General features: G+C 54.2%; 1 protein-coding gene across 2 annotated transcripts in view; it reads left to right on the top strand.

The window, feature by feature from the left end:
• LOC132385864 (serine/threonine-protein kinase SIK2-like) overlaps positions 1-16,491 on the top strand; it is a 127,411-nt gene that overhangs the window by 102,990 nt on the left and 7,930 nt on the right. Inside the window, exon 4 of one of the 2 annotated variants that reach the window (XM_059958092.1) lies at positions 1,101-3,595. The exons of the other annotated variant lie outside the window; for it this stretch is intronic. Within the exon in view, the coding sequence (XP_059814075.1) occupies positions 1,101-1,360 (260 nt within the window). The 3' untranslated portion in view covers positions 1,361-3,595. Of the gene's footprint in view, positions 1-1,100; positions 3,596-16,491 lie in introns of those variants that run through there. 2 annotated transcript variants of the gene reach the window in all.

Here is a 16,491-nt window from a genome sequence, read left to right as displayed (position 1 = left end):
CTGTGGATTCAGAGCTCCACCAGGTCCTGATGTCCACCGCACCGAGACAGGTTAAATAAGGTCCGGGGTTCCGCCGGGTCCTAATGTCCACCGCACCGAGACAGGTTAAATAAGGTCCGGGGTTCCGCCGGGTCCTAATGTCCACTGCACCGAGACGGGTTAAATAAGGTCCGGGGTTCCGCCGGGTCCTAATGTCCACCACACTGAGATAGGTTAAATAAGGTCCGGGGTTCCGCCGGGTCCTAATGTCCACCGCACCGAGACAGGTTAAATAAGGTCCGGGGTTCCGCCGGGTCTTAATGTCCACCGCACTGAGACGGGTTAAATAAGGTCCGGGGTTCCGCCGGGTCCTGATGTCCACCGCACTGAGACGGGTTAAATAAGGTCCGGGGTTCCGCCGGGTCCTGATGTCCACCACACTGAGACAGGTTGAATAAGGTCCGGGGTTCCGCCAGGTCCTAATGTCCACCGCACTGAGACGGGTTAAATAAGGTCCGGGGTTCCGCTGGGTCCCAAGATCCACTGCATTGAGATGGGTTGAATAAGGGACTTGAGCATCCGCGTTTTTTGGTATCCGCGGTGGGGGGCGGGGTGGTCCCGGAACCAATCCCTCGCGGATAAGGAGGGCCGACTGTACTTCCTTCACCAGGTCTTTGCACAGTTTGTTGTCTTCTGCACTCTGGCTGATCAGAGTCCGTCCGCAGGAAAATGAATCTCAGGGTTGTGTGTGGGGACGTCTACGCACTCTGATAATAAACTTTAGTTTGAACTTTGAAGCGGATGAGTGGAGTTAGATGTTACTCTATCCCTGACAAGGGTATAGTCTGAAGGTACAAGTGAAGATCCCAGAATCATTGCTTCCTGTCGGTGAGGACTTGTCTAAAGTTCACTGGCTGTACGGGGTAAAACTTGCACTAGATAACTCCAAGCAAATTCCCTTCGTCCTTTCCTGTAATTAGAGAGCTTGCTGAACTGCACTGCCACACCGGCCACAATTCTCCCTTAAAGTGCACCCAGTAAAAGAAAAGAGAAGAATTTATTTGTGTGATTGTAAACGCTTCATAAAAAAACAAGGTCATGACTCGGCTTTCAACTTCCAGCTGCTCTCTGGCGCACCCTGGCCCTACGGTTGATCGAATTTGGGGTGAGAATGCCGTTTTCTGTGGAGCCAGAATGTCAGGTGACTTTCCCCCAGCTCCCTTTACTCCCGTCCTTCAATTTAATGTCGCGATGCTCCGTAACCTGCCGACTCACTCCCAAGGTCTCCACGACTGGCTTCAGACCCGCGGCCACCCTTCCAATCTGTCCAAGTCCTTCTGCAGGTTGCTGTTCTTGTGTTTCCGTAGAAGTATCAAAGTAATGGAAAGGAAACGCGGACCTGAGTTCAGTTTTGCGTTAAAGCGGGGTGCGCGCGTGACGCATGACATTCACGTACTTCTGCATATAACCCACAGAGAATTATTTTAGTGAACACTAATGCTTAATCAAACAATATGTTTATAAACAACACACACACAGATGCACGTAAACACACACAGACACACAGACACTCACACACACAGACACACACACAGACACTCTCACACACATAGACACACACACAGACACACACACAGAAACACAGACACTCTCACACACAGACACACACACTCACACAAATGCACATAAACACACACAGACACACACACAGAAACACACACACACTCACACACTCACACACACACACTCACACACAGAAACACACACAGACACACACACACACACACTCACACACTCACACACAGACACACACACAGACACACACACACACACTCACACACTCACACACAGAAACACACACACACACTCACACACTCACACACACACACACACTCACACACACTCTCACACAGACACAGACACATACACACACACACACACACACACACACACACACAGACACACACACACACTCTCACACAGACACACACACACAGACACAGACACACACTCTCACACACACACGCACACACAGACACACAAAATGCTGGAGGAACTCAGCAGGCCAGGCACAGCCTCTATGGAGAAAGAACCCTTCGGCAGACCCGAAAAGTCGACTGTGCCTTTTTTCCACAGGTTCTGCCTGGCCTGCTGAGTTCCTCTAGCATTCTGTGTGTGTTGCTCCGGATTTCTAGCATCTGAAGATTTTCTCCTGTTTCTGATATGTTTATAATATTACTCAGCTATTGCTGAAGTATTAAATACTCCTCCCTGCCTAGCTTATAAACTCCAACTCAATAAGGAATGCATCTCAACCATATGCACAGCCTACCAAATAGTACAGCTGTTACACAGGCAGCCACAGGGTAGTAAGTTTTAAATTGTTCCACTCGGGCCTAAAGATTTAATTGGTGTGGAGGATTTCTCATTCTAGTGGGGCAATATCTTTCCTGACGGTGGTTGGCGGGGCATGCGGTGGTGTGACTCTGCTGGGCAGGAGGAGTTTTGTCAAGGAACAACTCCTCATATTCTGGGGCCTGTTGATGAGGAGTTACCAAAAGACCATATGACAGTAAGATATAGGAGCAGAATCAGGCCCATCGGGCCTTCCAGCCCTCACAAATCAAGGATCTATCAACTGCTCAGTGGTATTAGGAGTAATAGGCAACTGTCGATCACAGGGGGGTCGTGGGTTTGCGCCTCTGGTGGACGGGAAGATTTGGAGGACTGGCTATTGCCCACGCTGCGGGCTCCCCCTCCCCACGTCGCTGATGTGGTCCGAGGGAAGGGCAGGCGCCCGATACGGCTCGGCGCCGGTGTCGTCGCAGAGGCTGCCAGAGCGAAGTTTGTAAACAACGTCAAACCGCATTAGGGACCCCGACTCCGGGCTTATTCCCGAAGCCTTTCCCGTGGTTTGAAAGCAGAGATTTCCCTCTCCTTTCCTTGTCAAGCAGTCTCATGTGTGGCCCCTTGTCAAAGGCCTTCTGAAAATCCAGCTGCACGACCTCCACTGATCCTCCCCTGTCTACCCCGCTTGTTATTTCCTCAAAGGATGCCAACAGGTTTGTCAGGCCTGGCTTTCCTCTGAGGAAGCCATTTTGACTACGGTCTACTTCATCAGGTGCCTCCTGAAACCACATCCTCAACAACATCTTCCCAACCACTGAGATCAGGCTAACCGGCCTGTAATTTCCTTTGTTCTGCCTCTCTCTCCCTTCCTGAAGAGTGGAGCGACGTTTGCAATTTTCAATTCCCCTGGAAACTGATTATCAAAAGACCACCCTGTGAATGCCTCCACAATCTGTTCAGCCTCCTCCGCCGGAACCCTCGGGCCTAGGCCGTCTGGCCCAGGTGGCCCAGTTACCTTCAGGCCTTGATTTGTACTGGGACAACATGTCAAGGGGAGTTGTCCTCATCTGTAAAAATTTCCCGGTACTTCCTTTTCCAAGTATGAACAGGACAATCCGTCGGCTTCTCCGTGGTTGGTTAGTTGGCCTCCCGAATTCCATCCCGCAAAGAAACGGGGACCACCCCCGCATTGCTGTTAGTGGGGCGCCCTTCTGCGGATCGGAAATGGATGCCGGAGGTTGGTGATCAGTAACGGGGGCGACCCACGCCCCCCCCCCCCCCCCGCGGGGGCAGGTGGAAGAACTTCACGCCCCAAACCGGGCTCAAGGCTGCCCTGTCGGTCTGGGAGTAACTCCTCTCCGCGGCGGTGAGGGAAAGACTGTGGGACGTAGACTTGCATCGCTGGTAACGCCTGACACGACTGCACCGGTATCTGAGGCGAGGCGTCGCGGGGAAGTGTGGATCGTAACGTGTGAGTGCAGTGTGTCTTTCGGAGACAACACTTCGGCCATTGTTATATCTTCCTGCTCTCCAGTAGAGAATTCAAGGGGTGGGGCACAGTAGCCGGGTTTGGCAGGAACCTGTTACAGTGATTGACAAATCCTGAAAGGTATTCGCCTCGGGGCATCCAGCATTCCTTGAATTTTCTCAGCACTCTTCTGTAACCCTTGTGCGTCAATCCCGTGACCACTGTGTTGCTTGGTTTAAAGAGTTCCCAGTTGCTGCGTTGTGTTCTGAACCCATGATCTTCCAATCATTTTAGCACGGTCTTCAGATCTTGGAGATGTTCCTGTCGACCTTGCTGGTAGCACCGAGGGCCCGGGCAGTCTTGCAGCGCCTGTTCCTTAGCTTTCTGCCAGGGGCAGGTGCAGATGCTGCCCCAGAAATGGGCTTTGTGAGTGTTAATGGTGAGAAACACTTTGGACTCCTCTTCCATCTCCGTCTGCAGTTAGGCCTCAGCCGAGTCCGCTTTGCTGAAGTGTTTTCCTCCAGAAAGGGTTGGGAAGATACCCTCTACCCTGGGCAGAGGGTACTGATCTACTGACGGTACCGGGTTAAAGGTGACCTTCAAGTCAGCACAGACCCATTCTTCTTGCGTTGCCCACGTGCTCCACTCAACCTTGCTAATAACTCCTTCAGCTTCCATGCGAATTAGCTCACTGGCTATTTCACCACAGGTGGTGCAGGGAACTGGACGGGAAACCTGGGTGTGATATTTTCAACTCTACCTTTGAGTTACCATTCCTGAACGCCGCCGTGGCATCATCCCAGAGCGTTCCCTAACTCGCTTTCGATTTATTTCTGTTCATGCTCACTTTCATAGAAACATAGAAAATCGGTGCAGGAGTAGGCCATTCGGCCCATCGAGCCTGCACCGCCATTCAGTATGATCATGGCTGATCATCCAACTCAGAACCCTGAACCTGCTTTCTCTCCAGATCCCCTGATCCCTTTAGCCACAAGGGCCATATCTAACTCCCTCTTAAATATAGCCAGTGAACCGGCCTCAACTGTTTCCTGTGGCAGAGATTCACCACTCTCTGTGTGAAGAAGTTTTTCCTCATCTCGGTCCTAAAAGGCTTCCCCTTTATCCTTAAGCTGTGACCCCTCATTCCTGACAACAATTCAGTTGCATCTCTGCCTGCTGTTTCCATTCATACAGCGATTTCAACTGCTCTTTTAAATGTGAGGCGAGTCATTTTTGAACGCTTTACGGCCGCTCATTCTTTAAACCCGAACATCACGTGCTGTAGGTGTTCGAGAGTTGTTGGTTGTCTCCAGGTGTGGGAGTTGAGTCCTGGTGATGTGCTGAGCCGTTCTAATCACCCACTGGGAGAGCTTTGTGACCTGTCCCACTGCAGCTGGAGTCGACATCATCATCCCGTATGTCAGTATGGTCTCCATTGCACCTCAATGAAAGTCGGCCTCCAACTCTTGCACGGCCTTGAGATGTTAAATGTGTTGTAATAGGTAAGAAAGGAAGGATTGACCAGGTACCAGAATGAACGGGCAGGTGAAGACGTTTAACTAGAAAATTTCAGAACAGTAACTCAACAGTCCTGTGATAATAACATCTCAATAATGTTGGTATATTTGGTATTTCAGTAATATTTGAGTAATATTGTAAATATATTGTTTGATCAATCTTGTTCATTTAAATAATTTACTATGGGTTATATGTAAAAGTATGTGAATGGTCTCTGCCATCTTGTCACCGTGTCACCAGCGCTTGGCTCATTAGAAGGGAAGCAAACATAAGGGATTCATTCCCAGCTGTATGTTTCCTTTCAGTTAGTTTTACATTTTGGAGTTGAAAAGTAAACTGAGTTACTGTTCTGAAATTCTCGATTTAAAACTCTTCACCTGCCCGTTCATTCTGGTACCTGGTCAATCCTTCCTTTCTTACTTATTACAACACATTTAACATCTCAAGGCCATGCAAGAGTTGGAGGCCGACTTTCATGGAGGTGCGTTGGGGACCATACTGACATACGGGGTGACGGCGTGGTACTCCAGCAGCAGCAGCAGGACAGGCCACAAAGCTCTCCCAACGGGTGAGTCACCGGGACTCAGCTCCCGCACCTGGAGACAACCAGCAACTCTCGGTGCCTACGGCACACCCATGACATCATTAGCGGCCCTTTCCCATTCCGGAGACACTGCTGGCTCAATCTCCCGCTATCCGGTAGGAGATACCGAGACATCTTGGCCAAGACAGTAAGACTGAAAAACAGCTTCTCCCGGAGGGTGTAGAATAATGCCACACCCTGGCTTGCCAATGGCATTTGAGTCAAGTCACTAGCTGCTCGCAAATATGGGAATATTTGTTTATTTATTCTTAATTAAGCCGTACTGCATACGTTGTAAATGTCTGTTCTGCGGGGACAAAAGTAGCACCACGACCTTGTTGTCTTGAGCAATGACAACAAAGTTCTGTTCGATTCCATTCTGCAGTCCAAGTCAAAAATAATTTATTATCAGAGTACACATACGTCACCAGATACAACCCTGAGATTCATTTTCCTGCGGGCAGACTCAGCAGATCTATTGAGTAGTGACTGTAAGCAGGATCAGTGAAGGACCAGCCAGAGTGCAGACGACAACAAAGTGTGCAAATGCAAATATAAATAAATAGCAACAAATAACCAGAACATGCGACAACCAGATAAAGAGTCAAAGCGAAATCATTGGCTGTGGGGACATCTCAATGATGGGAGAAGCGAGAGAATTTATCCCCCTTGTGTTCAAGAGCCTGATGGTTGAGCGGTAATAACTGTCCCTGAACCTGGTGGTGTGAGTCCTGAGGCTCCTGTACCTCCTTCCTGATGATTGAGGGGTAATAACTGTCCCTGAACCTGGTGGTGTGAGTCCTGAGGCTCCTGTACCTCCTTCCTGATGGTTGAGGGGTAATAACTGTCCCTGAACCTGGTGGTGTGGGTCCTGAGGCTCCTGTACCCCCTTCCTGATGGTTGAGGCGTAGTAACTGTTCCTGACCCCGGAGGGGCAAGTCCTGAGGCTCGTGTACCTTCTACCTGATGGTTGAGGGGTAATAAGTGTTCCTGGACCTGGTGGTGTGGTTCCTGAGGCTCCTGTACCTCCTTCCTGATGTTTGAGGGGTAATAACTGTCCCTGAACCTGGTGGTGTGTGTCCTGAGGCTCCTGTACCTCCTTCCTGATGGTTGAGGGTAATAACTGTCCCTGAACCTGGTGGTGTGGGTCCTGAGGCTCCTGTACCTCCTTCCTGATGGTTGAGGGGAAGAAGCTGTTCCTGAATCGCTGAGTGTGTGTCTTCAGGCACCTGTACCTCCTCCCTGATGGCGGAGGGGAAGAAGCTGTTCCTGAATCGCTGAGTGTGTGTCTTTAGGCACCTGTACCTCCTCCCTGATGGCGGAGGGGAAGAAGCTGTTCCTGAATCGCTGAGTGTGTGTCTTCAGGCTCCTGTACCTCCTCCCTGATGGCGGAGGGGAAGAAGCTGTTCCTGAATCGCTGAGTGTGTGTCTTCAGGCTCCTGTCCCTCCTCCCCGATGGCGGAGGGGAAGAAGCTGTTCCTGAATCGCTGAGTGTGTGCCTTCAGGCTCCTGTACCTCCTCCCTGATGGCGGAGGGGAAGAAGCTGTTCCTGAATCGCTGAGTGTGTGTCTTCAGGCTCCTGTACCTCCTCCCTGATATGAACGACCCATCTGCCGATCTTTCTTACCCACCTATGCAAATTCAGTCAGATGGGGAGTGGAAGCTGCTGTTTATCGTGGACATGTGGCAGTCGTGTGGTGCAGAGGGAGAGGGAGTCTGCTGACTCTCTCAGCTCTGCGAGCTCCACTACACTGGTAGTCTTGGACCTGACTTGGTGCAGAGATTCCATGCCTTTTGCAACTTGCCAGTGAATACAAAGTTCTGGCACCTCTCCCCGAAGACGGGCAAGGGAGTTCTTCCCCAGAAACTGTGCTCTGACCCCACACAGCAAACTGGTATCGGGGCCGGCTCAGCGCGAGCCCTCTTTCCGCGTCCCCGCCTCGCGCTGGCTGTATGATGCCCTGGGACTCAGCGCGAGCCCTCTTTCCGCGTCCCCGCCTCGCGCTGGCTGTATGATGCCCTGGGACTCAGCGCGAGCCCACTGAGAGCTTGTACGCGTGAGGGTTCCCTCCGGGCTGTGCCGTGACCAGGCTGAGGTTAAATGGGTAGGCTCGAAGGGCCGGTTCCTCCCCTCCTGGGAAACACGGCCGGTTATGCAATCGCTCTGCTGTCCCGGAGTATGGGAAGACATGAAAGAGCAACACTGTCTGAGCGGATCACACCTCTGAAAGGTCCCCCCACACCCCACTAGTAAAATATCTGAACTGAGCGGGTCCCCCCCCACCCCACCACCACCACCCCTCCACATTCTTCACTACAACCTCCACCGTCCTTACCGGAGCACCACTGAGAGCTTCCTGACAGGCCACACCTCCGTCAGCAGAACTCCGGCCGGCCCGCAAGTCCCTACAAAGGACGGGCGAGAGGATCACAGTGAGCATGAAGACGAGAAAGGTCCGGACGGGAAACAGGTTCTTCCCTCAGGCCAAGGGAATTCCCCTCTGCATCACGTTTGAAGTCTCACTGGATAATTTGTACTGTTAACATTCATTTTGTTTACCCATGCATAATTCATTGGTAGATTTAATTCTTGTTTCCCAAAGTTATTGTGTGCTATGTGCACTATCATTGTGTTCTCTGTGCACTATTGTTGTGTTCTCTGTGCACTATTGTTGTGTTCTCTGTACACTATAATTGTGTGCTATGTACACTATTGCCATGTGGTATGTGCACTATGGTTGTGTGCAATGTGCACTATTAGCATGTGTTCCATACACAATTATCATCTGCTCTGTGCACTATTATTGTGTTTTGTGTGCTCTGTGCACTACTGTACACATCCTTGATGAAGGTGGCGGAGTTTGTCACCGAAATGTCAGTGATAGTTGACACCTGTACCCAGCTGGAAGCCCGAGAAGAGTTTATTCATCTATACACCCAGATCCTGAAAAACAGTGTCACGTTTGGCGGTGTGCATGTGTATATATATATATATATATATATATATAGCTAGATGACATTAAACTGGACCCGACTTGACTTGAATATGCTGACGTTGCCCACAGCACCTGATCGGCCTTTCAATGGCCCAGCCCCGGGCCTCGCTCCACTGTAATGGGCCTCGGGCCTCGGGCCTCGCTCCACTGTAATGGCCCAGCCCCAGGCCTCGCTCCACTGTAATGGGCCTCGGGCCTCGCTCCACTGTAATGGCCCAGCCCCGGGCCTCGCTCCACTGTAATGGCCCAGCCCCGGGCTTTGCTCCACTGTAATGGGCCCCGGGCCTCGCTCCACTGTAATGGGCCCCGGGCCTCGCTCCACTGTAATGGCCCAGCCCCGGGCCTCGCTCCACTGTACTGGCCCAACCCGGGCCTCGCTCCACTGTACTGGCCCAGCCCCGGGCCTCGCTCCACTGTAATGGCCCAGCCCCGGGCCTCGCTCCACTGTAATGGCCCAGCCCCGGGCCTCGCTCCACTGTAATGGCCCAGCCCCGGGCCTCGCTCCACTGTAATGGCCCAGCCCTGGGCCTCGCTCCACTGTAATGGCCCAGCCCTGGGCCTCGCTCCACTGTAATGGCCCAGCCTCGGGCCTCGCTCCACTGTAATGGGCCCAGCCCCGGGCTTCGCTCCACTGTAATGGCCCAGCCTCGGGCCTCGCTCCACCGTAATGGCCCAGCCCCGAGCCTCGCACCACTGTAATGGCCCAGCCCCGGGCCTCGCTCCACTGTAATGGCCCTCGGTCCACTGTAATGGCCCAGCCCCGGGCCATGCTCCACTGTAATGGCCCAGCCCCGGGCCATGCTCCACTGTAATGGCCCAGCCCCGGGCCATGCTCCACTGTAATGGCCCAGCCCCGGGCCTCGCTCCACTGTAATGGCCCAGCCCCGGGCCTCGCTCCACTGTACTGGCCCAGCCCCGGGCCTCGCTCCACTGTACTGGCCCAGCCCCGGGCCTCGCTCCACTGTACTGGCCCAGCCCCGGGCCTCGCTCCACTGTACTGGCCCAGCCCCGGGCCTCGCTCCACTGTACTGGTGCAGCCCTGGGCCTCGCTCCACTGTAATGGCCCAGCCCTGGGCCTCGCTCCACTGTAATGGCCCAGCCCCGGGCCTCGCTCCACTGTACTGGCCCAGCCCCGGGCCTCGCTCCACTGTACTGGCCCAGCCCCGGGCCTCGCTCCACTGTACTGGCCCAGCCCCGGGCCTCGCTCCACTGTACTGGCCCAGCCCCGGGCCTCGCTCCACTGTACTGGCCCAGCCCCGGGCCTCGCTCCACTGTACTGGCCCAGCCCCGGGCCTCGCTCCACTGTACTGGCCCAGCCTCGGGCCTCGCTCCACTGTAATGGGCCCCGGGCCTCGCTCCACTGTACTGGCCCAGCCCCGGGCCTCGCTCCACTGTAATGGCCCAGCCTCGGGCCTCGCTTCACTGTAATGGCCCAGCCCCAGGCCTCGCTCCATTGTAATGGGCCCTGGGCCTCGCTCCACTGTAATGGGCCCCGGGCCTCGCTCCACTGTAATGGGCCTCAGGCCACGCTCCACTGTAATGACCCAGCCCCGGGCCTTGCTCCACTGTAATGGGCCCCGGGCCTCGCTCCACTGTAATGGGCCCAGCCCCGGGCTTCGCTCCACTGTAATGGCCCAGCCTCGGGCCTCGCTCCACCGTAATGGCCCAGCCCCGAGCCTCGCACCACTATAATGGGCCCCGGGCCTCGCTCCACTGTACTGACCCAGCCCCGGCCCCCCCACCCCATTCCCCGGATCGGTTTGCGCCCCGCCTGTTCCTTCCTTGCGGATGCCCCTCCCAGCAGCTGGCTCCCTCGAGCTCTCTCTTGTTATTTCCAAACACTTGCCAGTACAGCGCTCGCTGTGCCCGACGTCAGATCATTCGGCAGTAAAACTGTTTGGAGTTGGTGCAGAACCAAGGCCAAAGGGTTGACCTCTTTTGCACTGCCACGCAGCGCAGGAGAAGCATTCCCTGTCTTCTCCCACAGTGCTTCTCCACCTAAGCTGCCAGCGCTTTGCAATAAAAGCAGAAAATGCCAGCCGTGCTTTAGCAGGTGGGGTGGAGGGAGGAAGACGGACAGACTCACGGACGAGAGGTCTTTGTCAGCGGTGGCTTGCTGAGAAGCAGGGAGATCGTGGGAAGGGGGAGATGGTTAATGGGATAGGACCAGAGGGCCCGTCGGGTGGAGTGGGGGGGGCGGAAATAAGCTGCTAAGACGTCAGGGGGTTTCCGGGGAGGGGGCAGAGTGTCTGGCGTTTTTGATGGGGTGGTAGTGGGCCCATCTACCATGAGCAAAAAGGCAACGAGATAGCACAAACGACTGAGCTAATAATCGTGGCAATGGCTACAGAGGGGGAAACCAGTTATCGAACCCGGGGGTCTATTGCAGTTTCAATCCCTGGGAGGAGTTTGTATGCTCTCCCCGTCACCGGGCTGGTTAGCTGCTCATTGTGAATTGTCCCGTGACTGGGGCGGGGGGAAGAGTAGCTGGGCGGTTCGTGGGGCCAATTCCGCGCGGCGGCGTCTCGATAAGTGAATCGGACGTCCAGGAGACCGCAGCGTTGCCCTGTCAGACGACGAAGCCGCTGCCGTCACAGGATCGTACAATGTGGAGACAGGATGTTCACGGCTCCGTGGCTGCTTAAAACTGAGGCTCCTGTACCTCCTTCCTAATGGTTGAGGGTTGATAACTGTCCCTGAACCTGGTGGTGTGGGTCCTGAGGCTCCGGTACCTCTTTCTTGATGGTTGAGGGGTGATAACCGTCCCAGAACCTGGTGGTGTGGGTCCTGAGGCTCCTGGACCTCCTTCCTGATGGTTGAGGGGTAATAACTGTCCCTGAACCTGGTGGTGTGGGTCCTGAGGCTCCTGTACCTCTTTCCTGATGGTTGAGGGGTGATAACTGTTCCTGAACCTGGTGGTGTGGGTCCTGAGGCTCCTGTACCTCCTTCCTGATGGTTGAGGGGTGATAACTGTCCCTGAACCTGGTGGTGTGGGTCCTGAGGCTGTACCTCCTTCCTGATGGTTAATAACTCCCTGAACCTGGTGGTGCGGGTCCTGAGGCTCCTGTACCTCCTTCCTGATGGTTGAGGGGTGATAACTGTCCCTGAACCTGGTGGTGTGGGTCCTGAGGCTCCTGTACCTCCTTCCTGATGGTTGAGGGGTGATAACTGTCCCTGAACCTGGTGGTGTGGGTCCTGAGGCTCCTGTACCTCCTTCCTGATGGTTGAGGGGTGATAACTGTCCCTGAACCTGGTGGTGTGGGTCCTGAGGCTCCTGGACCTCCTTCCTGATGGTTGAGGGGTAATAACTGTCCCTGAACCTGGTGGTGTGGGTCCTGAGGCTCCTGTACCTCTTTCCTGATGGTTGAGGGGTGATAACTGTCCCTGAACCTGGTGGTGTGGGTCCTGAGGCTCCTGTACCTCCTTCCTGATGGTTGAGGGGTAATAACTGTCCCTGAACCTGATGGTGTGGGTCCTGAGGCTCCTGTACCTCCTTCCTGATGGTTGAGGGGATAATAACTGTCCCTGAACCTGGTGGTGTGGGTCCTGAGGCTCCTGGACCTCCTTCCTGATGGTTGAGGGGTAATAACTGTCCCTGAACCTGGTGGTGTGGGTCCTGAGGCTCCTGTACCTCCTTCCTGATGGTTGAGCGGTGATAACCGTCCCTGAACCTGGTGGTGTGGGTCCTGAGGCTCCTGTACCTCCTTCCTGATGGTTGAGGGGTGATAACTGTCCCTGAACCTGGTGGTGTGGATCCTGAGGCTCCTGTACCTCCTTCCTGATGGTTGAGGGGATAATAACTGTCCCTGAACCTGGTGGTGTGGGTCCTGAGGCTCCTGTACCTCCTTCCTGATGGTTAATAACTCCCTGAACCTGGTGGTGCGGGTCCTGAGGCTCCTGTACCTCCTTCCTGATGGTTGAGGGGTGATAACTGTCCCTGAACCTGGAGGTGTGGGTCCTGAGGCTCTGGTACCTCCTTCCTGATGGTTGAGGGGTGATAACTGTCCCTGAACCTGGAGGTGTGGGTCCTGAGGCTCCTGTAGATCCTTCCTGATGGTTGAGGGGTGATAACTGTCCCTGAACCTGGAGGTGTGGGTCCTGAGGCTGTACCTCCTTCCTGATGGTTAATAACTCCCTGAACCTGGAGGTGTGGGTCCTGAGGCTCCTGTACCTCCTTCCTGATGGTTGAGGGGTGATAACTGTCCCTGAACCTGGAGGTGTGGGTCCTGAGGCTCCTGTACTACCTTCTTTAAGGCAGTAGCGAGAAGAGAGCGTGTCCTGTGACAATGGTTCACGTAGATGTGCTGAGTGGTGGGAAGGACTTTGTCTGAGACGGACTGGGCTGTAGGTCCTGCTTTTCTATTCCGAACTGGTGTTTCCCAGCCAGGCTGTGGTGCAACCGGACACCACTCTCTCCACTGAGGATGGAGCGGCCTCAGTCGGTCGGTCAGAGTTGGCGATCCTCAACTCTGTTGTGTTGTGTCAATGAGTTGTGTCCTAGCTGTCTAGGTACGCAATCCAGGGCAGAATGATACAGAGAGCGAGCTGTTGCCCCGTGTAGCAGGCTCCCCCTCTCCACGAAAGGAACGGCGGAGACCGATACGGTCCGGCACCGGGAGTCGCCGGTCAGCATCGAACTCAACGTCGGACTGCCTCAGGGACTCCAGCTCCGGATTCCCCCCTCGGGGTTCACTGCCGGAGCCTCCCCCGCGAGCGGGTACAGCGGAGGTTTGAGATCAGAGTTTTCCCTCCCCCGGATGAGCTGCCGACCGCGGCCCGACGAGCCCCGTCCGCCCGGAGCGACTGGATTTGAGGCGCCGGTGACCCTCCTTTGCCCCCTTCTCCCGTCGGTAGAAACGGTTCCGCCGGGTTTAGTAGCTGAGCCTCACGTGAAGGTCACTCTCCAGCACACATCTGTACCAGCCTTATCGTCCCTCAGAGAGAGGGACATCGTCTCCTGCCTTGACAAGCCAGGAGACAATCCCCTCCCATGGCAGGCGGTGATATCGGGCGGAGGTTACGGTGGCCTCGGAAACCACGTGGGACAAACTTCAGGCAGCTGACTTAAACCTCCTTAATGTTATCTCCTGACCCAAGTCCAACACAGTCCAGACCTGTCACACACGAGCAACTGCAGAGCGTATAGACAATAGGGGCAGGAGTCGGCCATTCGGCCCTTCGAGCCAGCACCGCCATTCACTGTGATCATGGCTGATCATACACAATCAGTAACCCCTGTTCCTGCCCTCTCCCCATATCCCTTGACTCCGCTATCTTTCAGAGCTCTATCTAACTCTCTCTTGAAAGCATCCAGAGACTTGGCCTCCACTGTCTTCTGGGGCAGAGCATTCCACAGAACCACCACTCTCTGGGTGAAAAAGTTTTTCCTCAACTCCGTTCTAAATGGCCTACCCCTTATTCTTAAACCGTGGCCTCTGGTTCTGGACTCCCCCCAACATCGGGAACATGTTTCCTGCCTGTAGCGTGTCCAATCCCTTAATAATCTTACATGTTTCAATCAGATCACCTCTCATCCTTCTAAATTCCAGTGTATACAAGCCCATTCGCTCCGATCTTTCAACATATGACAGTCCCGCCATCCCGGGAATCAACCTCGTTATCAACAAGATTGTTGTCAAACAACAGCAGACCCAGCATCGTTACAAAACCTCCCTTCTCCGGTGCTCAGTACATTGGTCTACGAAGGCCAATGTGCCAAACACTCTCTTTATGGCCTTTCTATCTGCCTGGAATTCAAGGAGATATGGAAGTGCTTCCACTGACCTCTCTGTTCCACTGGAGAACACGGTCCCCTACCACCAACCCTCGATGGCCCTCCCCGAGTGTGACACTCCACGCTTGGCCGCGTTAAATCCCACACCTGGTACTCCACAGTGAAGTGGAACGGCCCGTGCCCGAGGACCCTGCGGGACCAGGAGAGGTGGCTGCCCGAGGGACGGACTACGTCGCTCGGACCCGACCGTCCAGCTGCCCGCAGGAGAGCCTCGCCGGGGTCAGGCCGAGGAAAGGCTGCTTTTACCAGGCTGTGGCGTTGACTCGGACTTACTTTACACGCCAAGGGAATGCGGGTCCTGCACTGGCAGAGCATCGTCCTGAACACAGCCAGTAGTTGGGCTTTCTACCCCTCCGTCTCGTCACCAACCCGGTCCAGTGCTGTCATTTCTATTCGGTCTGGAGCTTCCTCATCTCCACCCTCTGCCTTCTGCTGCTTATTGCGAAAAGAGCGAATCACTGGGGACACGTTTCACCCGACGTCCGTTTTTCCTCACCGGGAGCGGTGCCTCGCGCTTGAGTTCCGATCAATGCGACTCTCTCCCTGTGTGAAATCTCCTTGTGCGTCGTGGCTGCGCTCCAGGAATTTGCCGAGGACTTGCGGCAGTTAAAAACTGAAAACGGCTTTTCCTCTGAATCTAATTTGCCAATTCCTCCATTGGCTCCGCGGGAGGGGCAAGCTGGTCACTGGTGTTCAAGAGGCGGAGTGGCCTTGCCTGCTGTAAACCGAGTTCAGGCTGGTTTAACCAGCCTCGTGCTCCGAAGGGGAGAGAAGATAGTATCATCAGATATAAGCTTGCACCCACTAAGGCTCGCTTAATGCTATTGGTCCAGGGCATAAGGAGGGGTGGGAGCCCCTGCTTTCAGTAGGAACCTCAAACCTCAGTCGGAACCTATGGAACATTGAACTGAACAGACAGGAACCTGTCCTGGGCGGTCAGCCGCTCAACCTAATCCATATATGTCAAACCCAAGGCCCGCGGGCCAAATCCGGCCCGAGGTGGAATTATCTTTGGCCTGCGAGATAATATCTAATTGCTATTAAAGCTGGCCCCAGTAATCGAAGCGCCTATGGCGTATGAAATGGCTAATGCCATGGTTTATTCAGGGACCAGGTTTTCAGGGTTTTTGGTGTTTATTCGGCAGTCTTCTTTGTAAGAAACGGAATTTGTGAAGTGAAACACTTTGTAATTATAGCAGAGACTGAGACACATGAGAGCAGGCTGAAAAAACGGAGGCAACGAAAGCCGCGTTCGCACGCGTCCGACTGATCCGGCCCGCGTGGAGCTGCATTTTGCCCAATCCGGCCCGTGACCTAGAATGAGTTTGACACCCCTGATCTAATCAATAGTCAATAATAGTCAATAATCAAATTCACACTCCCACACAGTCGGTCAGAACCCGGAGAACATATTATGGTACAGACAGGAGCAGGCTCTCGGTCCCCAAATGTTCACCCAACCCCGAACCAATCAATCCAATGAATAACCCAAATTCAATAATCCAAGTTCAACCCTCCCCCCACAAAAATCTAACAGATCGCCCCGCACAGAGAACAGCAGCTAGAACATCGAATCCCAACCACCCCCCCCGCTTACACAAAGACTAATAGATCGCCTTATTAATCAGCTATGACAATTAAATTCTGTAATTTCTCGTCATTTCCGATCTTCGCTCTGTGTGCTGCTATGAGAGAGCCAGTTTCACATCACGCGCTGCGGTGATGATAAACCCGGTTCCGAGACAGGCGGAGATTTGAGAGGGGAGCAGAGGGGTAATTCTTCATGCCAAAGGAGTTGTAGGTA

This window comes from Hypanus sabinus (assembly GCF_030144855.1).
Source record: "Hypanus sabinus isolate sHypSab1 chromosome X2 unlocalized genomic scaffold, sHypSab1.hap1 SUPER_X2_unloc_3, whole genome shotgun sequence".
In the NCBI taxonomy this organism is placed as follows: Eukaryota; Metazoa; Chordata; class Chondrichthyes; order Myliobatiformes; family Dasyatidae; genus Hypanus; species Hypanus sabinus.
The sequence above is the reverse complement of the archived record's forward strand: the minus strand, read 5'-3'. Positions and strand labels throughout refer to the sequence as shown.